Genomic DNA, 27,221 nt, shown 5'->3' with positions numbered 1-27,221 from the left:
AAAATGGGGTAGAGGGGAAGCAGGAGAAAGGACAGACAGCAGTATTTGTTCTCATTCATACTCAAAAATAATTAAAAAAAGAGCCAATTCCTCATGGAGTGGGCAATTTGAGGTGCAACGAGCAGGAATCATCTCTTCACCTTGTTTGTGTCATATTCCCTTGGCTCAGGCAAGAGAGGTCTTGTGGTGATTAAGTTCACATAACCAGTGATTTCAGAAGGCGGACCCACATGACCAGGCTGTGTCACCAAGAGCATGAACCTCATGTTGCTCACGTGCCTTTGTAGCACGTGGCCTGTCTGTGCCCAGAACACGGTGTTGTATTTCAAACCAGATTACCCAGTGGTAGGGCAAAATGTCTGGTCTCAGCTGGAGACACAGAACTGCATCCCTGTGCAAAAAAAGTGCTCTTTGATTGACTTTGGAGGACTTCTCCAATGTCAAAACAGGCTCAATGTGATATAGGAAGGAGCAAAGCTTTGTTGCAAGCTTTTCCCCAAACTTGTCTGCCCACACTTATTTTGGATGTATAGCCAGTGCCTTTGTCCAAGAGATTATCTTGCCTGTGATTTAAATTGCCTGAAAATTAAAGAAACAAATAATTACTTCAAAGTTAGACAAAATGCTGAGCTGATTAATCTTTTAAGTAGTATTATTCTTTGTCTCCCTACAAAGAAAATTAAGGCAACAATATTGATGTGACTTTCTCAAATGTATGAACATTCATCTCCCATTTAGAATCTGATTCTCATCCTCTTTAGAAAGACATGAGACATGAGACTTGTAAGACTGGAATTAAAAAATACTGTATTATCCTGCCATTTTAAGGTGTAGCATTCTCCTCATAAAGACAAGGTTATCTATGTGAACTTCAGGTAATAATAATAGGGAGCATTAAGTGCAGGCTGTGGACAGGCCCTATTAGTGTTGTGGGATTTTATCCTAGTTTTATTGGTCAATGTTATCCAAACCTTGCTGGTAGAAAGCTTGTAAAAAGGCTGACATTGAACCTTTGCCCTCATTGTGTGTTGATCAGCAGTGCTGCATCTGCTCAGGGAATGCTATGGAGGTCTTTGTGGAGAAACTCATCCTACACAACACGAAAACTGTCATAAGCAAATTTTATGGTTCTTCATTGTAATCCAACATTCCATAGCACTTTTAATTTGTACACTCTTCAAGAACTCTTCCCAGTGGTCTTCTATGCCTCTCCATCCCTCTGCTAATGGATTAGGTGTGAAATAGTTAACACTGGCATTCTCAAAGGTTGTCCAAGCTAAGCTGAGTTCCAAAAATGGTTGCCATTGCTTCAGTTTTTCTGTTGCAGATTCTAGACTACAACTCTGTGCATGTAAAATGGAAAGAGAAGCTAATTTTTGCAGCCATAAACATTAGAGAAGTTCTTAAGCAAAGGCTCAGATTTCATGATGCCTCTCACATGCTCCATCATTTAGGGACATGTCTGACACTATTGAAAAAACAGAGCAGCTGTGCTCCTGAACATACTAATTTTCTGTGCCACTGTAGCCAGGACTGTGGTAGATTTTAAACTCTGTTCCAGAGGCTCTGAGTCCCAGCCAAGGTCCTGCAGAGCTGGCTGGATTTTTCCATTTAAAGCTTGTTCTCGTCCCCAGATGGCTTTGCATCGCACTGGCTGGCAGCAGCAGGTGCGCGAGTGCCGAGTCATGCCACAGGAAAGGATCACAGAATAGAAATATTTCATCCTCCGTGGCTTGGTACCTCAGATGAGTTTGGAATAGCAATGCTGTTGCTCTAGGTAATCCAAACCTGTGAAGCTTTTCTCCATACAGCCCATGAGCTGTGTCCCCAAGCACAGGTGACATTTCTCAGTCCAGTTTGCATTTGTGAGTTATAGAATACTTGACTGGCCTCAAATTCTTTGCTATTGCCAGGCAAATGTTCACCTTGAAATTTCTGTGTGATTCTGCACAATCTCAGGTGCAATCTGTATTTTTTTCTTTAGTAAGAGTGACTTATTCCTTTCATGGTGCGTGAAAGCTTTATAAAATTAAAGCTAAGTATTTCCAGCATTTTAAAAAGTGCCTTTATGGGTCTTTCCTATTCCGAGGTAGTATGATTGGCATGTTCAACACTACCCTATCATCATTCTGACCTGTTAGATTTATTTTTACAGTGTTTTTGTAACCATGTCATGGGAATGTAACAATTGCCAAAGCAATGGCAATCAAATACTTGATAATTCTATGCTGCTTGTGCTCTACTTTTCTGTTGCCTATATCCTCAGTTGCAGCATTCAAAAACTTTTGATTTCTTATACACTGAGGTACAATGTAGAAACTACCCCAAAAATTATTCTTTAATAAGTTATTCTTATTCCTTAAGCAGTTATTCCTGGGATTAAAAACTATCATGAGATTACAGTGACTCCTAATCCACTACCTTTAGTTTACTAGTAATTCTTAGTGAAACGCTTCACAGAGGAGTTGAAAGTTGGCAAAAAATACAGTCTTCAAAATTTGGCTCCAGCTGATTTTATATCTAGAAACACAACCTGGATGATTTTCTACAACTGGTTAATTAAGTCCTATCGTTTTAGCCCTCAATTAGATGTGTAACATGACAAACCTTGTTAGCAGATTTGCTGGCCAAATATGGCGAGATGTCATATATCTTTCTGACTATATTTGCACTCTTAAAGGATGTATGCAACTTATCTAATAAAATGTCTGTATGTATGAGAGGGGAAAAAAGAAGCAGATTTTTGATCTCTCCCTCTGTTGATCTGTCTGCCTGTGTCCCTGTTTAGTGAGTAGGGTAAAACTCCCCTTTCATTTTTTTCAATGTTTCTTGGACTCTTACCAGCAGGTTTTTACAGTCTATTGCCTGCCTCTCGGATTAGAAGAACACTGGCATATTTTAACAGTTTCCTAGGATCCAAATAGTCTTTAATTAACAGGGAATTGATGTTTTGGAGTGCAACCAATATAGGAGACACTGAAAGCAGAGAATGAACTTGGATCCTTCCAGCTTATAGCTGGCTGTGGCCAGGAGCAAACAAATAAGCAAAATAGGGTCCACTGCAAACAGGTAGTGCCTTGTTAGCATGCAAGAGCATTTCTTCATTTGCATTATGTTCCCACAGAGCTGGTGGTTAGCTGGGAGGAGCTTTCTGCTGCACAGAGTCTGAATCAGCTCCACCCCTTGCAAAGAGCAGAAAGTGTTCATCGGTACCTTCCCATAGACAGCATTTCAGTGGCTCCTGAAACTCTTATTTTTAGATTTGTATTGATCAACTGTTGAGGCAGCAAGGTATGTTGTGTTTGTGAGGTTTAGGTTGAAGCAGACGCCGTTGCCTCCATGAATAAGCATTTAATTAAAAAACCAGAAGTCTGCAAATTACATGACTTTTGCTCAGCTGAACAGCAAGTTGTTATTTATCTTTTTGAGTAATCTGCCTTTGTAGGGTTGAGCAACAGGGTAGGGATGAAGTGCTGAAATGATAAGAGAATGAAACTAGCTGAAGGTCTCAAGGGAAGTTAGACATATGCTGAACTATTGTTCCAGATTGTCCATGGAAATAAAATGGTTTATAAGGTAATTCTAATCACAATAGACTGAAACATGAAGCAATCTCTGGCAAAGAATTACAACCAACTCAATCACTGAGTCAGCTGTGCTTTTTTTTCATTAATGCAGTAATTTTTGGACAAGTCAAAATATATTTGCTTGATGAAATATTGTCTTTTTACTGTTGCTTTATGTGTGTGTGTGCGTGCTGGCTTTTGTCCCCTCTCACTAATCATATCACCTGCTGAATGCTTTCTGTCTCTTTGTACCTGCAGGTGGTACATGCCAGAGCCCTGCTCTTCCAGCCCTTGTGCGTCCTCCTGCACCACCCCTGCAGCCATCGCTGGATATTAAGCCGTTCCTCCCATTTCCTCTGGACACTGCTGCAGCAGTGAATCTCTTCCCCAACTTCAATGCAGTAAGTACTCTTCCAACAGCTGAGCCACAGCTTCCGTGGAAGACTCAAGTGGGCACAAAGCAGGATTTTATGTACTCCATTACACCTGGAATATCCTCTCCCTTGCTGAGGGCCACATAGCTCTTTCAGACACGCTGATGGGCCATAAATTGGAGCCTACCTGGGTGTTAGTCAGAAGAAATGTAGAAGGAAAAAAGTTATATGATCCCAAGTGACATGCAATAAAGTTTCAGGACGTATTCAGTCCCAGGGCTTGTGAATTTCCCACAGTAATTTAGGACGTGCAGAGCTTCACTAACTTACAGTTCACTTCAACTCTCAAAGAGGGAAAGTTTCAGAGCATTGGGATTCTACATCCCATCTCCAACACACTTCCTGAGAAATACTAAAAATTTACAGAACCTCAAGAAGAAAACTCTGTCAGGGCGAATAAAGTAAGAATGGGAATAATGTTAGCTGCTGTATGAGCTGTTCAGTGGGAAACAATACAGGGTATTTTTTCTCATGTCTTAGATTTAAACTAGGATAGATTTCTCCCTTTTTTCTTTTACTTAGTCATGCTTTGTATGATTATAGAAATCCCATTCCTTCTTTATTATTTTAATTATTTTACTGACGTATGTCATCAATATTCCAATTTTCCTGTTTCGGACTGAGATAATTAATGCTCTAAAAAAAGGGTCTATGTGGGTTTTATTTTAGTTTTGACTTTATAGAATTATGCCCCTTTTCAATTCCTTTTTGATGCTCTTTTCCTTATTTACATATACTCTAGATACACAAAAAACCCTCTTAAGAACATGTGTGCTTACCTGCTTTGAGAGTCAGAGAAGGGGTGGAATTTTCCATTCTGAACCAATTCTAATTGACATGCAGAAATATTAATTAAAATAATTAAGAGTAGTAAAGGAACATGTGCATTCTAGAAAATAAATTATAACAATTGATAGCAAATTTCTGTATTTAAATGTTTATTTTTTACCTTTCATAGATGTTAATTTTGCTCTAAAGTAATTAAAATAAGCTAATTGTCAAAACTATTTATACAGTCTTGAATTCAAGAAATTCACAGCATAAACAGAGAAACTACAAGCTACCGGTTTTAAAAAGCACAGAAACACTATGTCAATGAACTACTCTTACAATTAAACTTTAAATTTAAAAAGTCTGTTAGTATGCCACAAGATTTTAAAATGTGCTGGGTTTAACCAAGGTACTGATAACCCATAATGAAATGGATACAACTTTAGACTTTTTTAGTGTGCATTAGAGTTGAGATATTTTAACCAGTTGTGCCTTGTGATCACTGTTTGCATTAACACAACAAGCCAGCTGAATTTTTAAAAGATATCTATTAGATTGCCTTGTATTTTTCTTCCTCAGGATTTTCCATGGTTTAGAGTCTTCAGATTGTTTTGCTAATTCTTTAATTATATAACTGAAATGGAATTTTAATGATGAATGTTAATAATTGTTAATCCTGTGCTACTCTATAAATTTCCAGTTTCTTTCTTCATACACAAACTGCTTTGCTACTATAATTATTTTGAGGGAGGGGTGGATAAGTCATATTAATTTGGAAATAAGAAAGTAAAAACAGACTCGTATCAAAATCATGTTATTCCTGAACATTATCATAGTAGCATATAATTTGGTAGGAGCACTGGTAAAGTGAGCCTAGTTTTCAGGAGTGAGACTTGAAGCCCTTTGTAACAGCACTCTGAAATCTGTTCCCATGCAAAATGCTGCTTCCTGTGATGTGTGGCCATCTGCCAAGTCCACCTTTGGCAGATATGTCAGTCCTGAGTGTGAGGATGCTGTCATCAGAGCTGCTGTCACCTGCCTTGCTGCTCATAGTTTATGCCTTGCTAAGTGACCTTTGCCTTCTCATCGTGTGTGCTGACATGCAGCGTCATCCTCCGTGTTCCCATTTTCTTTGTGAACAGCACATTATTGAATGCTGCTATGTTTAGCTCATATGCCAGGGATGGTTAGCAGCGACCTCCAAATGTATAGACTAGCTGAGTAGTTTTGCACAGTTCTAGAAATTCTCTCCAAGCCAAAAAAACTTTTAGGGACACATCAGCTGCTGACTGTTATCAGCCCAAAAAGAAGTTAACCCACAGATGATGTTAGACTTTAAACACAACTTCTGGCAGGGGCTTCAGTATGTGAATGTGAGGCAGAAAAAAAGTGTTTAATCAAAAAATTATCTTTATAAATATGGCTCTTCATGATCAACTGTAGCTGTTGATGATGCTTTATCTTCGTAGACTTCACTGACAGTCCTATGCAGTGTCAGTAGAGAATCACTTATACTCTGTGGCTAAACCCAGGTCAAGCAAGTGGTCCATAACAGAACACTTGAACTGGATGTTCTCTCTTGTGTTATCAATAAATTAGCATTTCCCTTGACTGAGACATCAGGGTCATAAATTGAGTCATAGGAAATGGACTTCTAAAGACCTCTTGACCCTCACAGGAACAAATTCCACAGGAACAATTGAGTTTGGCAGCATGTCTGGACTACTTCTCAAAAGGCTAGAGGGAAGTCCAGAATTTTGGCCACTTATTGGCCATTTTTCAGTAGCTTTCACTTGAAAACAGCATGACCAAGGGGAAACTTGAATAAAAGTTCAGACATAGTTCAGAGAAAATAAGTAGTCTCTCACAATCCTAATTAACATGGAAGTTTGGTTGTGATGGACGTAGGCATCTGAGGTAATCAGCCTAAGCTTCTTCACAAAATATAATGGAGAAAAATCAGCAATTTCTCCAAGTTATGCATGGATAAAAATGCACAAAGGTAGCTTGCAATGCAAGCTATATGTATACTTTGGCATGGAGTGAAGTGAACCCTGAAAGTTCTCATTCATCTATTCAGACTGTAATGAGGGACTGGCTCAGCTGCATCTACATTTAGAGGAATCCCACATTATGGGACAGGTCATAAGCTATTCACAGCTCATATATTAAATTCCACTCAGAAATCACATGATAGAAGAGCTGACATTGTATGTTTACAGAGGAATGCTCCCATTTATTAAGCAGTTATGCTTCTAATTTTATCTAAAGACAATCTTCAGGGAATTTGAGGATTCAGATGAACTGGTTAGAAATATTAGGAGCGGTAGAACCAAATGTAGCTTACCAGTGGAGAAAGTCAGACATATACATAAGAACTAATAAAACCAAATACTAACCTTAACTATTCAGGTTATTTAGTATTATTTAAGTAGTATAAAATCTTAGTGAAGTGTATTTTATAATATTTTTCACTGTACTTTAGTTTATTACATGTGAACATTTTATTTGTTACGGATAACTTTGCTCTAAAACAAGCTTAGTTTTTGCTGGCTGCCTCTGAAGAAAACGTTCAGCACTGATTTCCACAAAGGCAAAAGCTTTCATTGAAGCTGAGACTAGAACAGGGAGTACATAAACCTTTATCAGTAATATCCCCAGACAGAGAGTAGAGGAAAAAAAAAAACTGAGTAACCTGAGAAAAGTTAGGAAGATAATGTTTGAACCTTTGAACCATTCTCTTTCAGGAGGAACATTTTCTATTTATAGGAGAAAGCGTAAAGCAAATATAGCAATTAACAATCTGGTTAGCTGAACATTTGTAGGTACTATGCTCTTAATTGTGAAGCAAATGGGTACCCTCAAGTCACATGTAAAAGGAAATTGTAACAACACAGCTGTTTAAGCTGAAAACAGCCCACTGGAACAGACCCTGAAGAATCCCGGGTTCACTGCATGTTTATCTGATCTGAAAAGATGAATCAACCGGATAGGATTTAAATGGCTAAATTTTATTTAATGGGAGAAACTATGGTTATAAATAATGTTTATCTTGCTTTTAAAATACAATTTGAAAATTTTCAGAGAAATGGAAAAATAATTAAATTCCTCTGAAAATAGTTTAAGATAATTTAGAAAACATTTGTTATGTTTCTGCATTTTCATCTGCAGAGGGGGAAGCTGCAAGTCTGTGTACATTTAAGAATTAGTTCTTGGAGATGCAAAGCTTTAACAGTTGGACTGAGCATGTATGGGTCTTTGCATGTGAATGTGCCTATTCTGTTCATGAGTTTGTTGCAGAGAAATTTCACAAAGCATCAAAGTCTAGAAGTTAATTAACTTGTAGAAAAATATTGATGGGTCTCTGGTTTAAGAGGAGATGCTTAGTTTGGAAGATATCAGCATCAGCTCTAAGCTGATGGGCCCTATGACAGAAAAAAAATCTTTTGCAGACTTTTTGGCAGTCTCCAAATCACAGATTCATCAGAAGTTGGGTTTTCCCTATTTCCAAAGCTCTCAGAATTATATACTTCAGTCTCTTGAACAGGAGACAGAATTTAAAGTTTAGAAATGCAGGACATTTGCCATTACAAGGTAGAAAATTGGACAGTGCATTGCACTCCTTGTTTGTTTATTCTTTGAAGGATATGCTGACCATCTTTCTGAAAAAATTCTAAAAAAATATTTTATCACACTTTGTAGTATGAGCATAATCTGTAAAGGAAGAGGTAGACAGTGTAGAAGATCTGAATAAATGCTTGAAAACAGAAAGAGTGATGTTGCTTGAAAAGCTTGATCCCTAACTCCAAATTAAAGCCTTGTTGCTAATAGAAAATTTTCCAAATAAGCTTGCTTTGGAAAGAAACATCACTACAGTTTTGACTAGAAAAGTACAACTTCAAAGAGCAGTGGCAATGTCAGAGTTGTACTAAACATGGATGAAAAATGAACTGTTACCCTACAGACATGTTTCTCATATCCATCTGTAGTAATCCTTGTTTAGTTCCCTGATTTTCCTGTTTGCTTGTTCTATGCCATCAATAATAATAATAATAATAGCTTCCTATTTCACCTTCCCCTGGTTATGGGAAAGGAGGAGGAGGAGTTGACAGTGCCCCTGCCCGTAGGATGGGGCTCCAGTGGTAACTTGGGTTAGAGTGCAAATGTGGTGCTCCTTGCTTCCTGAGAACCACCCTGTGCAACAACCCAGCAGCTTCCAGGGCAGCACAAAGGCTGCACTCTCTAATTATAGAGGTGAACCTTGTGTTTGTAGGTATAGTCTTCTCCTATTGTGGCCAGACAGTTGATAGAAATGGACAGTGCAGAAAACCTGCTTGCTGAGAAGTATTTCTGGGAAGGGTTATGCCAGGAAATGCAGAGAAAACCTGTCAGAAAGCTGTCAGAAGAGATTTAAAAAATCTTTTCCTTAGGCTCTTGTCCTGGGTAGTTATTGTATCTAGAAGAGAGATATGTGCTGCAGAAATGATGTGCCAACTTTCTAGATGTTATGAATAAGAAGTAATGTTTTGATAGTGAAGATTGGAGGAGGACTCTGAAATACATGTTGGTTTTTTTAAACATTATTAGCCTGAAATTTACAAAATAAAGTCAAATCTTTTGTATGCCACTACACAATGGTTTTGTTTTATGCTTTCTTACTTAATTGAGCAGAGTAGCATAACGAGGCTATTTTTCCTCATATAAAATCCTTTCAAGTTCAGTAGTGATGACATGCTGTCAGAATGCTTTGTTTCCAGAAAAGATAATCAGGCAACAACACAATGGCCTAAGTCTGATGTGAATCAAAATGGAATATTGCCTATATAGAAGAACTTGGCAGTAAAAATATAGTTTGTGCTGATTTTTAATGTTATTTCCATGAGAAGGTCCTTTATCAGGTGGAGAACTATAGTGCGCCAAATTTTTCATTTGTCAGACAGAGGGGATTATTGCTTCTGGGGTCAATCTTTGAGTAACTGCTCATGTACAGGTACCTAGAAACAGAGGGTTTGACTTTTTCATTTCCTTACATAGCATTGCAGTTGAACTGTAAGATAGCTATACTCTTCTTTACAATCTATATCTTTATTGTTGTTTAGCTGAATGTTATTGCAAATAGGGAACAATAGAAAAATAATGGCCGAGTTCAGGAATTCTTTAGTATAATAACATTTTCATTGCTGCCCAGAATGCTTAATTAAATCTGCAGGAGAAGTACAGGAATTAGGAAAAGAGTAAACACAAGAAAATCCTGGCAATTCAGATGCTTTATTTGGTGCTTGCAAAACAAGAATGAATCAACATCAGTATGAAATATTCAGTCATTTGAAGTGGCCAGATTTATTTCCCATACACTTAAATCCTTAAGGTACACTCTGGGTTCTGTCTGAAATACCAGTAAAACACTGATTTCCTGATGCAGAGGAAAGATTTACAGCTCAGGAGACATCATGAAAATAAGCTTTTTGTCTTTACCAGTTTTAAGTCAGATTAGGCTGGATTGAGATCTCTAGGCATACTCTGCCTGTTTTTATATATGATCTATGCTCCGTGTCATGCACAGGAAGGAGAGTTTATATTTTGACTTGGTACAAATGAGTGTTCCTGAAATGTTGTCACCTGTGACTGCATGGATGTTATTTCTGTTTGTAGTGTCTCCAATCCCTAGGATCTGTCTTCAGAGTCATTGCTGTTATGTTCTTTGGACTTGATGCACTGTTAAGGCACATCTAACTTTAGTCCCTTTGCAACCTCCTTTAAATGTTTCTTCCCTCAAAAAATTTGCAACTTGTACTTGGGCCCTCTGCAAGTTTAAACCCAGACAACAACAAAATTTTTCTTATCTTTCTCTTAGAATTATCTCATGTTGTAGCAGTGCTCCTGGTCTGTGTTTTGAATTGCTTTCATTGGGCCTATGTGAAGCCCATGAAGTCTGAGGCAGGAGTAAGTTCATGCACCAGAGTCAAAGCCATCCCTGGTAGCAGGACAGACTGGGGACTCCAAGGATTGAGTGGAGAAGGACTTTGGGGTATTGATGCATGAAAAAATGATCATGACCTGGCAACGTGCACTTGCGGCCCAGAAAGACAATTTTAGCTGGGGCTACATCCAAAGCAGTGTGGCCAAGGGAGGTTATTCTTCTCCTCTATTCTACTCTCATAAAACCCCACCTGGAGTACAGCACCTTGCTGCCAATGAAAGACAGCAACGTATTAAAGCAGGTTATGAGGAGAGTCAGGAAAATTGTCAGGGCAGTGGAACACCTCTCCTACGAGGAAAGACTTGAGAGAATTGGGGTTGTTCAGCCTGGAGAAGAAAAAGCTCTGGGGTGACCTTATTTTGGCCTAGAAGTACTTAAAGGCACTTAGAAGAAACATGGGGAGAGAGTTTTTACTGGAGCCTGTAGTGATAGGACAAGGGGGAATGTTTTCAAAAAGAAGGAGGGTAGCTTTGCAATGGCAGAAATTGTTTGCTGTGGGAGTGGTGACACGTTGGAACAATTTGTCCAGAGAAGTTCACAGAATCATATGATAATAGAATTAATTGGGCTGGAAGGAAACCTTGAAGATCATCTAGTTCTCACCTTCCTGCTGTGGGCTAGGGACACCTTCAACTAGATCACGTTGCTCAGAACCTCATCAAACTTGGCCTTGAGTAACTCCCGTGATGCAGCCTCTTCAATTGCCTCACCACCCTTACAGTAAATAATTTTTCCTTAATATCAAATCTAAACCTATTCTCTTTCCTTTTGAGCCCATTTCTCCCTGTCCTGTCACTACATGCTCTTGTAAATAGTCTTGTCTGATCTTTCCTGTAAGTTCCCTTTAAGTACTGGAAGGCCACAATCAGGTCACCCTGAAGACTTCTCTTTTCCAGGTTGAATAATCCTGATTCTTTCAACCTTTCCTCTAAGGAGAGATGCTCCATCTCTCTGATCAACTTGGTGTCCCTCCTCTGGACTCACTCAAAGAGATCCTTCCTGTGCTGGGAGCGCAGAGCTGGATGCAGTGCTCCAGGTGGGGCCTCACCAGAGCAGAGCAGAGGGGCAGAATCCCCTCCCTGGCCCTGCTGCCCACACTGCTTTGGATGCAGCCCAGGAAGGACTGGCTTTTTGGGCTTTGAGCTACCACTGCTGGGCTGTGTCCAGCTTCTTGTCAACCATCACCCACAGGCCCTTGTCAACACTGCTGCTCTCAATCTCTTCATCCGTAGCCTGTGCTGATATCAGGGTTTGCCCTGACCCAGCTACAGCACTTTGTTCTTGGTCTTACTAAACCTCGAGATTCCCACAGGCCCACTTCTCCAGCCTGTCTAGGTCCATCTGGATGGCATCCTGTCCTTCAGGTGTGTCAACAGCACCACTCAGCTTGGTGTCATCTGCCAGCTTGCTGAGGGTGCACTCAATCCCTCTGTCGATGCTGTTAATGAAAATCTTAAAAGACATTAAGTTCTATTATATTAAATTAAGGTATTATGAAAGATATTAATTTACCCCATCACTGAAAGTGTTCAAGGTCAGGTTCAGTGGGACTTAACCTGATTGGTGAAGGATGTCCTTACCAAGGGCAGGGAATTAGACCTGACAATCTTTACAGATTCCATTCAACACAACCCATTCTGTCTCTGATTTACCACCACTTATTTGAGCAATGTTAGGATTATGTTCCGGTTAGGGAATCTGCAGTCTCCTATGCTTATGATGAGCAGCTGACACCTCTCATTGCATATAATACAGCAGCCTTGAGACCTTCAAGGAGTTTAAGTACAAATGGGTAGATGCCATAAAAATATCAATTAAAAAGTTTTATTTTTATTTAAGTTAAATTTGAATCAAGGGTGCTCTGACCTTCCATGATTGCTTTCTGAAGAAATTCAGGTTTCTAGGGTGTGTGTTCTCCTGGGAAGCAAATCTTAAGGTTATCTTAAGATAGCCTGTGTTTTTGTCATTTCACTTTACTGAACATTATTATACTTATCCTTGAATTCATTTCTGTAACTGTAATGTCAATGCAAATAAAATACCCATTTCCTGGTTGCTGTCCAACTTTTGGGGTATAATGTGTGTCTTTGGTTAATCTGCTTTGATTTATCTGGAAGATTTATTTTGTGTAAACATGTGTGAAACAGCATTGCCTGTGTCTGGCCTTCTGCACCTATCATCTCTCTCTCTCTTCAGTTCCATGGCCTCATTCAAGGTCCTTATGGGTACCTCAGTGCTGGTGGTCATTTGGCCACCTGCAGATTGTATATACTTTTTGGGTGCAGGTAAGATGTTTCTCTCTGTGGAAGCTGAGCTTATCGTACATGCTCTTTCATCCTCTGTTTGATAGCTCACAGGTTTTTTCAGGATTTCTCATGCAGTGTATCACTCTCCAGTGACTCAGCACCTTGTCTCTGAGGAAGAGATGTTTGTGCTGCTCCTCCTTGTCACATGAGAATGGGTGAACTTCTAACTATTCTAACAATTCTCTTCCAATTATCGTGTCCATAATTCAACGGGTCTGAGCCACAAACACCCTGCTTGTACAAGCTCATAACTCTGCTATTGTATAAATGGCCACACAGTAGGCCATGGAGTATAAACTTGAAGACATTTTTGTAAGCAGTGTTGCAGGATGAAGTGATCTCTGGGAAAAGGACTACACATATCTAAAAATTACATACTATACGCTTTGTTTTCAGTGTATTTTTAAAATTTACTTAATTGTTTCTTGTTCCTAAGGCAATAAACAGGATCTAAATACCTCACATTCTTGTTTGCTTAGCTGGTGATTAGGAAAAGCAAAAGAATAGACTTTGAGTCATCTTGTCCTGCCTTACACATTTGCTGGAGGGCACTGAACTGTGAGCCAACCTACTGTTGGGAAGTCATAGTACCCAAGGCAAAGGCAACTGCACAACCTTTTATGGGGACTGAGGGTCCCTCAGGATTTCGCTTTGAATGCAAAACATTTTCATAAAGGAAATTAAATGAAGTACTCTTCAGATTTATCAAGTCTTGATGAGTGAAATTACTTAAAACTAAATTTTATAACACGTTTTTTAAAACATTTTAAATAGTGTTTTAATTGGTTGATGTTTACACCCTTTGCCTTCATAGCACTCAGATGAAAAAGATCAATGATTATTTTATTCTGCAAAGACTATAAAAATTTAATAGTTCGCATAATAAGTATAACTCATAAAATCTACAGCTTAAATATGGATGGTTATTAACCTGTTTTTAAAAAGCTGCAATTAAAGTGAAAAGGAATTACTTAAAGCAATGATTTTATTACTGTAGTCTGAGGATGAAAAAAGTGATAAAATTCTAAAATCACTGTTTTTTCTGTTGATGAGACAGACATTTGGAAAGATTTAAAGTAAGGCATGAATTTTTTCTAACCCTAGGTACATTTGTGTTTCTAACATAGATGAATAACTATTTGCAGATTATTTTTTTTTAACAACCTGCAATTTTTTCTTAGGAATTTCAAAGATATCTTCAAAAAAGCATGAGTTTACATGACAGGTAATTTCACAAGAGTAAATGCATTCCTAAGCACAGTTACTTCATTAATTGTTTATTCATAGCATGCAGTAACAGTGCTTCTACTATTCAAGAATGTGCCTTAAAACTCATGCAGACTTTTATCCTTTATGATAATGGAAAATTTGGGACTCTTTTCTCCTCTTTTCACTCACAGTAGTTGGCTGGTAAATGGCACATGCTGAAGAACTCATTTATCTGAAGTCCTTGCATGTTGCACTCTCCATTGAAATATTTTTCTAATGTCCGTGTCCTGTCTAATTTATTTTATTCTAATATTTTTTGATAAGGGAAGAAAATCCCCAAGGGTCATATGTTGGACTTGTACAGTAAAAGTGGATACAGAATTCCAGATTCTCATGCAACTACTGTTTTTCCTGGCATCTCTCCTTTTGGCTCTTGTGAATGCTTAAAGTAATCCTATGTTAATATTCATATAGATTAAATTAGTAATCAAATTAATTAAAGAGTGTACAAAACCTTGTTATTTCCCAGGAAATCCGTGTTTCTCTTTTAAATGCATTGGTTTACATAAAGCAGATGAGTATCAAATTCTTAATATTTTAGAGAATACAAAGCAGAGTTTTTCTATCAAACATAGTTTTTTTCCAGAATTAAATGTTTTGTGATTTCACAGGTAAAAAATTTTAGACAGCACATTACATTTGCACATTTTTATAAGAAACTATAAGAAAAAATTTAAATTGATTGTGTAGTTTCCTCACACAATAAAAACAATTATGTTTAGAACTAAATGTAAAAGCTGTCATAATGACTCATAAAAGAAGGCTAAAGCATCTACAAGTAGAAGGAAAATGCCAGATAAAACAATACATTTCTATAGGAAAGAGACTTTCTTAATTACAGTTAGAGATGATATAAGACCTGCTGCAAAGCTGTCTGGGAGAAGTTTCTTTCAGTAATTTGCTACTGTGAAACTGCCAGGATGTTTAAATGCAAGAGAGACCAATTCTAATGAATTGAGACCATGGAAAGAAATCCTCAAGTTGAACATAATAGGCCTGTGAAAGGAATACTGAAAGAAAATTTTAGGGCAACAGTATTTATTTACTTCTGGAACATTTGTCAAGAAAATAGAAAAAGGTGTAAATCTGAAGCCTTTACTTCTTTTATTCAGGTCCAGTTTTCATTAAACTTATCTGTAGCCCACCATGCACATGCTTTGTTAAAAATTAAAATGCCAGGACTAAGGCAAGCATTATATGTGCCTGCTCTGACAAGTTACAGAAGACCAGAAGAGCTGAGAACACAAGTAGCAGTGGTTGCCAGACTGCGTCTTTGGTGAGGTATATTTTAGGAAGTTCTTGAGCCAAATGTGTTGTCTTGGCATGTGCTAGCCCCCCATGAGGTAACATACCTAACTGAATGGAATCAGCAGGAGAATTTGCATATTTTAACTACTAATGTGGTAATTTGAGTTTTCTCATTCCCTTTCCCAGACAGAGCCTAATATATCCAGGCAGAGGTACACAGGAAAATTTCTTTGGGTAACCTAAGTAGTAGAAGAGATGAGAACATATGAACTTTGACTTGCTATAAACAGTAGAAGTCTAAGTACTATTTTTAAGGTGCTATGTTTGTGCGAGCTGGAAGTAGATTAAGAAAAAAAATGTACGTCACCTTACTCATATTTTTGTGTTTGTAATGGACTGATTTGCTAATGGATCTAACCCATTACATTATTGGTATTGCTAGGACACAGATGATCAAGATAAATCACAGGGGTGATGCCTGAGTTAATTATAGCAGTGCCCTCCCAAACGGGACTATCAGCTCTGGGAGGCAGCAAAAGCTATTGTTGGCCTTAGGAAGTAACATGAGAGAGTGGTGCCTGGGAGAGGAGAGGCAGTGAGGAGACTGCCATTTCCAAAGGATTGGAAAATACTGGCTTTGTGGTGTTTGGCAAGGAACAGAGGTGTGAAGACTAGCAGAAGATTTTCAAGAAAAGAGAAGTATCTCAGCACAGGTATTTGAAAGATGCATTTGCTTAGCGTACACACCCTGCCATAAAAGTAATGGTGGAAACCCTACAAAGTGAGTTAAAATACCCAATTTCTACTTAGAGTCCTTCTGTCCTTGTTCCTGGCAGGAACAAGTCTTTTCCTTTTTAGCTTCAAGCTTTTCCTAGGAATTTATTATCTCCTGAAAGTTTTTGAGGCAAGTTTGTTATCTCTAAATCTCTATTTTTGTTTTTAGGGATGCTATTTGAAACTTAATTTTTTTTTCTTCTAAATTTGAATGAAAAGAAAGAAATTACCTTGGTACTTACTGAAAATATGTCTCAAACCATATAATTAGAAAGAGTCTATGTATCTGAAATCAGAGAAAACCCCTGTTTAAGAACAAACCCTTAGATACTCTAAAATATCAGAGCAGCACAGCTGTTCACTCTGTTCTTCAGTAAGGATTCCCTGATAAAGAGGGATTTTTCATAAATTTCTGTGTGTAGAGAGGACAGCATATATTTTGGGTCTGAACTCCCTTAGTTTCCCATTAAACAAAATAATTAATAAAGGTAAATTCTTCTTCAGCAAGTACTCTGTGTTCAAGTCTTCTATTTAATCTAATAAAGATAACATCTTCTATTCTCTTCAAACTGATTGAGTTTCTAGAACCTGAAGAAATGTCTCTTTCAGATTACACTGAATTGCAAAAAACTATGGATCTGAATATTAGCTTGTGTTTTCTTTCATTTGGTAGAACCCCAATGTTCCCCATTCAGTTGATTGGGAAAAATTTTATTGCATTTAGAATTATCTTGTTTAGCTGTTTCTTCAGAAACCACTGCAACTTTTAAAAGAGCTTTTAAACCACTTTTAAAAAGAGCTTCCATTTTATTTTTTTTAAGAAGCTGCTGTAGTATAGCACATAAACTGATGCAGACCTTGAGGGTAAAGGATTCTCTCTGCGAGATCTAAATTTAGTGTCCCTTGAACAGATCAGGTGAAAGTACAAAAACCAAAATTCTGTGGTTAATGGCATTTGTATTAATAGAAGGAAATAATTAGCTTTTAATATAAACAACCAAGGAATTGTGAATTTTGGTAAAATTAAAACTTTGTTTTAGTTCAATGAGAAAAAGGCAGAACATAACCAACTCGATAGTCAAAACCACAGAACATGCAATGTGTAAAATGTGTTAGGATTCTCATCCTTACTTACTCATTTGGTGATTTTTTTAATATCTCTCCTTAATACTAGTTTGACTAGTATTGAATGAATATTTTATGTTTCTTAAAAAATAATTTCTGCAGACCAAATCACAGCAGAAGGAAGGCTGTGAAGACCAACTTCGAGTTCAGTATTTAAACATCTAAAACATTTGTCAAGTTCTTCAGTAAGACACAAAATTAATCAGCAGAGCAAAAAGCCACCTAATACTGCAATAATGTATTATTTAGCTTATCGCTTCTCTTAAATAAGAGGAGGATTAATGAACATCTGCTTTGATCTTTAGCTGTCATTGACAACATTTAAGTCTTTAACCTACACAGGGTTTTAAGATGATTATATAATCAGCAGATTTATTTAATTTTTTTAGGTGGCTACAGCTGGTGATAAGTATGCATTATATCAGCCTTTCAAGGACTTATTGTCTTGCTAGGCTCTTGTCATGTAATAGTATAAAGAAATGTCTTGGTTTCCATTATTTGTTCCTGGTCATTCAAAGCACAGAATAAGAGACAAACACCAAGTCTTAGACAAAGTTTTGTTGAGGAAGAACAATCTGGCTGATGGGGATGGTTCTTAAAGGGATTGGCTGTTTTACTGGATAAAAGTTGCCGAACTTACGGATAGCAGTAGTCAGGTGGTTTTTGAACTTGAAGAAATTCTCTGTGATAACAAGAGCTTGTGGAGACTTAGTCTGAGCTTGGAAATTAATTTGAATGTTGTTTGTTGCCAGCTCCAACTCTAGATGATAAGATAGCCATACATTGTTTTTCTTTCTTCTCCTCATGTTTTCTGAGCCTGAAGTAGCCTCTTTGATGTATTTCTTCATCAAGCCAGCAATACTGAAACATGTAGAACAAAAGAAAATCTGTTCAAGTTAGTCTAATGAGTTTCAACCTAAAGGTTCAAGTTGACACTATAGTCTTTTAAAACACATCCTTAGGCCTTGTTTTATTTAATCTCATTTATCAGTCATTAATTTTGCACAACAGATGTCAGCCCTGAGTAACTTAAATTTGGCTTTACATGCATCTTTTATCTTACAATGTAATTACTATCAGTCCCTGGTTTACAGATTACTGAGAAGGTCTGTGACTATTGGTCATTTTTTAAATTTTCAGTTGATTCCCTCATCTGGAGCAAGCTCAGAAAATGTCTGCACTCTTTGGTGTGGGCAACCTAAGCAGGCTGGCAGAGATCAGTAACTTCAGCAAAATGCTTCTTGACTGGTTCTGCAGATTGTTCATCCCCATTAAGTAATGACAATTCCTAGGGCCTGGTTAAGCTTTTTCTTACTTTAGGAAAGTAATTTCTCCCTTTTAGTGCTCTGATTTACTTTCCATTTCTCTAACAGGGAGTGATAGTGCATTCATGCCCTTAAGGCTCTGTTTTCATGCTCTGGTTGTGTTTTGAAAGCAAGGCAAATATTCACAGAAGGCTTGGAAAACAAAATGTGCCTGAAGAGTCTGAAAAGTGAAAAAGGTTTGCAGATATGTACCATATAAAAGTTTTAGGCTTCTATCCTATGTAGATATGAGTTACTACTCCCTTATGTTTTCCTCCTAAATGCTACAAAATGCTTATTAGTATTGAGTAGTCAGGGTTTGACAGTGATGACTGCTTGATACCATCACTTAATTTTTGTTTTCATGTGAACATCTATCACAGCTATGCTTAAGGTGAAATTAGTGCTTTAATGCCTAAAGGCATTTTTTTCATTGCCCTATCCAGATTAAAGAAGAAATAAAATTAGAGTTAAATCCCATTTTTGTTGTTTTATCTGCTACACAGCCTCACAGATCCATCTTTGGGTAAACACATGAAAATAATTCATTCAAGTAAGCATTTTTAGGTTTTTAAGAAGTTTGTGTGGAATTGATTTACTAAAGAAATCTACTGATCTTTCTAAATATTAATAGTTCTCCTTCCCAACAGTTTTTGCCTCTATTACAATATTTTCCCTGGAAGTATATGACTCTAACTACTGAGATTTTCTTGACTTAGTTTTTATATCTCACTTCTATTGCAATCACTCCTGCTGGCTCCTCCTTAGACAAATGCTTAAATGAAATATTTTGAATATATTAAGATTTGGCCTTCTAATCAGTATTAAGGAACTGAATTAAACAAAGAAGCAAATTAGAATATTTGATCTATGAAGACAAATGTCTTAATCCAATTGTGTGTTAGACGTCAAATGCATATTCATGTAATGATTTAAAAAAGAAGGTGGTAGAGGTCAATAAACTTAATGGCAGAAAGAACAAGCAATTAGACTGCCATAGGCTTTTCTGGCATTTACTTGAAAAAAAAAGAGATCTAGTATTGGTTCAGAGTGAAAAAATAATGTTGAAATAAATTACCGATATTTTCATTACTTTCAGCGAGAAATTTACTGTTATTAAATTTTTCCCCAAAATGATAATGCCACTTAAAAGATCAGTGCTGCAAATTATTATATTTAATTATTTTAGTAATGTTTAAGATATTTAACTTGAGACCATTCTGGTACAAAGACAAAAAAAAATCTGGTTTTGTTCTTTCATCTCTATATACTTTACAGTTTAAGCAGATGTCAAAGTATTCTTCTAAACCCCTAGCATAGGAGGATATAAACAAATCATTCTGTGACCTTTCAGAAATTTAAGTTAGAGTGAATGAGGTGTATCTGACCAAAATTGATGTCTAAAACAAAAGTGTTCAATCTGTATCAACCATTCAGCTCTTTCCAGAGTAATGCAGAAAGATGGGTAACCACAGAAACCAACTTATCCCATGTGAGATGCTCACTAGGGATGGCATTAATCATTTGCAGGAGGCACTTACCCTCAATAAAATCTATACCAACTGTGCTGTCTTAAAATGCTAAACTTGAAGTAGCCAGTTGACGTGGGAAATTCTGGTTATAACAGGAAAAAATTTTTTCACAGTTAGTGTGGTCAAGCACCATGCTGGTTTTCCTCTGTGGACTCTCCATCCCAGAAGACACTCAAAACTTCACTGGCCAAAACCTGGTGTGAGGGCCTGGACAATGCTGCTGGTTAGCACTGCTTTGAGAACAAAGGATGTGGAACAGATGACATCCAGAAATGTTTTCTTTAGCTAAACCCTCTTGTGAATTCTAAAGGCATTACAGCAAAACAGAGACTAAGGCTATTGTGTTTAGAGGAGATAAGGAATGATGAAAGGGAGGTGATGAAGAAACAAAGCCAGAAGGGTTTTGTCCAGCCTGAAATGCTGCTGAATACTGTGGCTCAAGCAATGCAAGTTTGATAGGGAAAAGTAATATTTTATGTTAGGACAACAAGCTTCAAGTACCCCCCTCTCCTTTTCCTCTCCTTCACCTTCTCATTCCCCACCCCCTAACTCCTGCCACCTTTAACATTCAACTCTGACTGAAACACAAGTATCAAAGCAAAAGAGTAAAGAATGAGATTAGAATTAAGGAAGGTCTGTGAAAAAGACATTGTGATGTTCTAAAATGGATCTTTGTTTAAGACATGCTTTCCCCAAGTTTGTAATTACTGCATTTTTGCTATTTTTCTTCAGAGACCTAAAATCTGATTTCCCATGCTTGGTTCATCTCTGGCTAAAATTTTATCAGCAAATATAGGAGAATGGAGGGTAGGAGTAAAACAGCTATCAAGCATATGGGTTGAATCCTGTCGAAAGGATGACTGTCAAGTAAAGTTACGAGTCTTAGGACTGAGATCTAGGAATGCTGACTAGATTTTGTCCAAACTTGGATGTATGGGTGACTTGATTTAAAACCTGTTGCTGTCTCTGTATTGTGATAGAAAAGGAGAAGCAATAAAGTAGAGATGAAAATTTGTGGTTTGTATTAAGCTGTGATGTCATTCCCTGCTAGATATTTACAAATTGTTTTTCATCAAGAAAGGACTGCTTCTTAGTAATTGAAGTTACATTTCAGCATTAAATTAAGGAATAGTTATTTCCAAGGGTTTGGTGCCTTGAAAGCAAAAGAAATTAATGCTGCCTATATACAGTATTTCAACATTCACACAGTTGCTTGAGCAGAATGTATGCTGGTTCAATGCTTCAATTAGACAGTGAGATGTTCAGTTTTGGAAAATTCATACTGTGAGAGAGAAGCTCACAATTAGAGCTTGCAGTTTAGTCTGCATGCTGCTTGCCAAAACATCTGACATAAAATGATGTCTTCTTTTGACATTGTGCGAAATTTAATTCTTTTGATTAACCTATTTTCCTGCAGTTTAATAACATTACTATTAAAATTCTGGAGGTTCGTCTTTTATGCATTGCTATGGGTGTGCATTCCTGTTATTTTCCTTCATAGTAAAACTGAGTTGTGATGTCCTAACTTCTGATGGAATATTCCCTTCTGACCCTGTTACTATTAATTTCAAAGGGCTGCTGTGTCTGGAACATGCCAACCCTATCAGTCCTCTTAGCACACAGAAATGGGTTGTTTAAAGACTAATGCACAGGAGAAGGAATAGAAGCCACTGCAGTGGGTGATGCAGATACCCTCCTCCTTTAGATATCCATCTACAAGGAAAATTTAAATTTATCACACTGTGAATTTGGCATGGGCATATAAATACAAACAAAGAGCTGTGTTCTCTCTTTCTGCAGACTTGTTGTCAAGAAATTTACTTGTCTTTTTATTCCTTAATACAATGGCAGAAGTAGCTAAGGACTCCAGGACAATCCATTCTTGCAGTATATTTTTCTGCAAAGAGATGGGGATAAACCTCCATGCTGGTTTGCTGGTTTGTTGCTAGTTGTTCTAGTTTCTGAACTTTTCAGTCTTCAATGACTGTACACTTCAGCACCCTGTGTACCTCATTTTCTCTTTGATGGCTTAATTGAGGTGGAAAGACATTGGCATTTACTTCATGTCCTACAGGAGATAAGTGTTTGAGCAGGAGATTGACCTAAATTCCTCTAGACTGTGTGGTATCTGCTTACTGCAGGCACTTTTCTGCAGTGGGATGAGGTAGCTGCCATTTCCTTTCAAACAGAAGACTATGATGTGAATTGGATATTCTGAAATGGGTAATTTACTACTCAAATGTAGTACCCATTATTTTAATGTGATTTAAGTCAATTGTCTCCATTGCTCAGAGATACCGAATATTCTTACATACTCTGGAAGTTACCTAAAGGTTTAGATACATCAACTATGTCTTTCCTAGTAATTTTTAAATAATAATGTTGGCTGTAACTAATTATGTTCTGTTTAATGTATTTTTTAGTTTTAAATGGTTACCAGAGTCTGTTAACAAATAGCGTATTTTTGAGTACCTGTGGGCAGAGGACAAATGAGGGTATGGTATTATATTTAACTATACATATTTTTACCATGTACTGGTTAAAATGCTACAAGTTTGTATCTGTGTCCATTATAACTTCTAGGATTACTGCAGCCTCAAGTAGAAGTCATACATCTTTTCTGGAACAAAGATTTATTAAATGCTGTTAATGGCTGTGCCAAGTAAAGACAATTAAATGAAAACAATGAAATAGCTAATCATTTTTTTTTTTTTGCTGAATAAATAGAGAATTGACAGCAAATAAATTCTGTAGGAACAAGTTCACACTTCTCAATCCAGAAAATTACTGGAGTTTAAGTTTAGGGTGTCATAAGTTAGCCACATTCTAGCTGGGTCCCAAATTAAACTATTATGATAGAACACATTACAAGAAAATTCTTTCATTGAGAAAGAATTAGTATAAAAATTATGATATAGGCATTTTAAGTGTATCATTCTAAAGTGAGACTCAGCAAATTGTATTTTGCTTTAGAGTTACCATTTTGTATTTGATTTATCATGCTGGTCCTTGAAACAAGTATCATATCATCTGCTTTGTTACCTGAAATGGCTAAATACATCTACTATTCTTACAGAATATGAGTTGGGACATAAAGCTATCAGACCAAAAAAATTTGATGGCATCTTCTACTGAACTCAAATGTATTGTCCAGGAGCTCATATGGAATGAATTTTGATCTAATATTAGTGTAGCTTGATTTGTTTTATATCCGCTTTGCTTTTCAATTAAAAAAGAGCTCCTTGGTCTGTATTGAAATAAATGCAGGCATTGCTGGATGACAGAACAGCATGGGAATTATGTAATCACTGAGTTTCCCCCCTCTAATCAGGTCACCTAAGTAAGAAAGGATGGACTAATGCGTGTCTCTTAAATTTTTCATTAGGAGTAAACTAGACAAGGTGATTGTGATAAAAGCCTGTTTGGAAAAGGAGTGCATTGCAAGAAACTGTATAGACAACAGGAGACAAAAGAAAGAAGGAACAGACAGTTCTGACCCTAAGGCAATCTTTCCTCTTCCCCCAAGAACATTAAAATAAAATCTTGAGAGTTTTATGTCAATCTGCACTTCTGTTATATCTGCGCATATGAAATATCGTATCTCTGAGCTACTGATTTTCTATGTTTTTGTTTGTTAGTTAAGAATCTCTTGTATTATGCCTTCCTCCTTCTGAATCTCACATTAGAATGCCCATTTTCCTTCTTACTAACTTCATTAATATGTCATCATTTGGCACCCTTCAGTTCCTCATCTTCAAAATGGGCTCCTTGTCTACAAGGTCTTCCTCCACTTCAACAGTACCCATCATGTGAAAGTGCCACTGTCCTACCCTCTATGTAATTAAAACTCTGTGTCTAGTAGGAACAAGCTCAGGATGTGCAAAGCCCCCTGAATTCTGGCTGATTTTGGTAGCATAGTTGACAAGCAGGAGGAAGAGAGATATTATTACAGATGATGAGTCAGAAGGAATAGGGAGAATTCTACATCTCTCGAATAGGAATTGCGTGTTTGTACTCACACACCCTGGGATCTCTTCAGTTATGTTTTTCCTGTAAATTTATGAGCTAAAGTGCTATGTGCTACTGAAGAATAGAAAGTCTTACCTCAATGTTTATAGGAACGTTTTGACTCCCACAGTAGCAAAAGTGGACTTGTGTCATTCAACAGTGTAAACACTGGATGGCAAAAAAGAGCAACTGCCAGCAGAAAATGAGACTAAAACAGATTTCAACACAGGATTCAGTATGTTGGTACCACTTCTTTCCCTTAAGTAACCCTTCAGTGATATCATAGCATTGGAAAATTGTTTGCTCTGTTGTCACTTAAACATGGCTATGAACTTTTCCCAGTTTATGAAAAATGCTTAAGGAAAGAAAAAAAGAGTCGGAAGACAAAAAGGCACAACCAGAAATCAATCACAGGTTCTTTGGAACAGGAAGTTTTATATAAGGCTGTGGAGAAGCAATGTTATTTTGTATGAATATTATATTTAAGATTACCTGCTTGGTATTATTCTGGCTGCTCAATAATGAAATCAAATGAGGCTTCAAGGGAGGAATAGGTATTGAAGAATACAATGAAGGATATACACTTTATCTTTAGAAAGTATGTTGAGGCTCCTGACAGAAAAAATGATGAGCTTGTCACAGAAAATATTGATGTTCCTGTTGCCATCTCAGTTAACAAGCTTGTCGTGTTACAAGCTAGCATCTAAGAGCAAAAAAATATTTAAGACATTAAAAAATCCTGCTTAGAGAGAAAAGATAATGGAACAGAGAACAAATACTTTGACATGCTGTTGTGGAAAGTTTAGGAGGGAAAGTGTAGGAGGAAAACTTTTCTCTACTAGCTCAGTGACCTGGTTTCAGCTGTGATAGAACTAATTTTCTTCCTCGTAGTACAGTGCCGTATTTTGGATTTAGAATGAGAAAAATTTTATGACACACCAATGTTTTGGTTGTTGCAGAGTAGTGCTGACACTAAGTCAGAGACTTTTCAGTTTCTCACATCATTGTGTCAAACGAGGAGGCTGGGGATGCATGAAAAGTTAGTAAGGAGACACAGCTGGGAAAGCTGACCCAGCTGGCCAAAAGGATATTCCATATCATATGGCATCATAACCATATAGCATCTAAACAAGAAAACTGGGAGGAGTTGTCTGGGGCATGGCAGCTCACTTCCTTGGGCGTTGGTCAGCTAGTGGTGAGCAGATGAATTGTGTATCCTTAATTTTGTGTATTCTTTTACTTTTTTTGCCTTCTTTTTCTGTCCTATTAAACTGTACTTATCTCTGCCCCTCTGTTTTATCTTTTCTTTTTGATTCTTTTCCCCGTCTCACTGGGGGAAAGTGAGCAAACAGCTGTGTAGTGTTTAGATGCCTGCCAGGTTATACCTGGGGTTAGATGTTGCTTCCAAACAGGTAACTGAATTCTCTAAGAAGCACCAAGGTAAACCCGAAAGTCAAATCTGCAGATTTTAGTAATGATTCTCTTTGCTGTGTGAACCTTTTTGCAAAGGATATCCCTTTGCTGTTGAGGAACTGTTTGAGGCCTCTTAGCAGCTTCTGTCATGGGCACCTGAGATGACTTTCAGGAGCTGGTCAGCGCCCATAGGTGTTGTGTAACAGCGATGGCAGCAGCTTGTTTATTTGAGTCACTGGCATTCACTTTCTGGAGGAAAGTGAAAACCAAGGTGCTTGTCACCTCAGAGGTGCATTTCTGAGTAACTGTAGCTGTCCCCAAGGAACATATATTGTGTTATAACCTTTTTAGGCTGCTTTTTGAAGAGTCAAACTTAGATGAGAAGATGCATAGAGTGACAGCTTCCCTGCTTTGTTAATGGCTAAGGCAGATCTCAGTACAAGAGTAAGTAGTAGATGCAGTAAGTAAGTAGTAAGTAAGTAGTAAGCAGTAGGTCTGAGATAAGACCTCTTTTATATCCTGAGGAATTTTTTCCTTTACTGGACTTTTTTTGGGCTTATTGATCATAAGGAGGTCTTTCACCCATCCATTTCAGTGCTTAGCTTCCAATACCCTGAGCTACCATCCTAACATAATAAAATTGCTTAATTGAGCAGATTCATTACTGAATTATGAAATCAGAATTTTTTCACTCCTGCAATTACATCTATGTTTTTGTACCATAAGACAATGAATTTTTTTCATTTATTTTGACAAATGCAGATTAGCTGTAAAACATCAGTCAGCTACCACAATGCAAATTGATAATGCCTTACTTAATTACTTTAGATTATTAGGTTTAAAAATTAGATGTTCATAACAACGTTTGTAGGAATGCGAAACCTTTGGAAATGCAATACTCTGATTGTTTCACATTGGTTGAAACAGTGTGGCAATAATGTTGCAACAAGCACATAATATATTTAAGAATGAAGAGGACTCCTTCTACTTATGCACTAGCTAAAAATTTGCTTTTCACACTGAATGTATTGCAGAATGAGTCCCACTTTGTCCAGCTCTTGGTAGAGTTGTCTCAAAGAGAGCATTCAGATAAAGCACCAAAGGATAGGATGTTAAATTACTGAGGATACAGTATGGACTTTAGGCCCTAAGTCTTCGAAGTATTTAAGCATGAATTTGCACATCAAAGGCATGCACAATGACCTGCTACCCAGCAACTTCTGGTGAATTACCACATTTCATTATAAATGACTAAAAGACTGAACTCCACTGTCAGAATAGTCACTCCAGCTCTATTGCTAACATAATATTCACTATTAAAAGCAAATTGCTAAAGAGATTGAACCATATTATCATGTAATTGTCTTACTTATCTTCCTTTTGCATTACTAAAATATTTGTCTTTGGCATGGTGTTTGTAGATACTTTTACATGATGTTTCCATTTACTTTGATTTTAGGTCAATAAGTGCTCCCCTAGAAAAGAGCTTCA

General features: G+C 37.3%; 1 protein-coding gene across 4 annotated transcripts in view; it reads left to right on the top strand.

Annotated features, from left to right (window-relative positions):
• ZNF385D (zinc finger protein 385D) overlaps window positions 1-27,221 on the top strand; it is a 416,485-nt gene that overhangs the window by 276,061 nt on the left and 113,203 nt on the right. For all 4 annotated transcript variants that reach the window (XM_036399870.2, XM_036399887.2, XM_054514328.1 and 1 more), the window contains one exon: window positions 3,825-3,967. In XM_036399870.2, the coding sequence (XP_036255763.1) occupies window positions 3,825-3,967 (143 nt within the window). The remainder of the gene's footprint in view (window positions 1-3,824; window positions 3,968-27,221) is intronic.

The sequence above is a fragment of the Molothrus ater genome, chromosome 1 (genome assembly GCF_012460135.2).
Source record: "Molothrus ater isolate BHLD 08-10-18 breed brown headed cowbird chromosome 1, BPBGC_Mater_1.1, whole genome shotgun sequence".
NCBI classification, from domain to species: Eukaryota; Metazoa; Chordata; class Aves; order Passeriformes; family Icteridae; genus Molothrus; species Molothrus ater.
The sequence above is the reverse complement of the archived record's forward strand: the minus strand, read 5'-3'. Positions and strand labels throughout refer to the sequence as shown.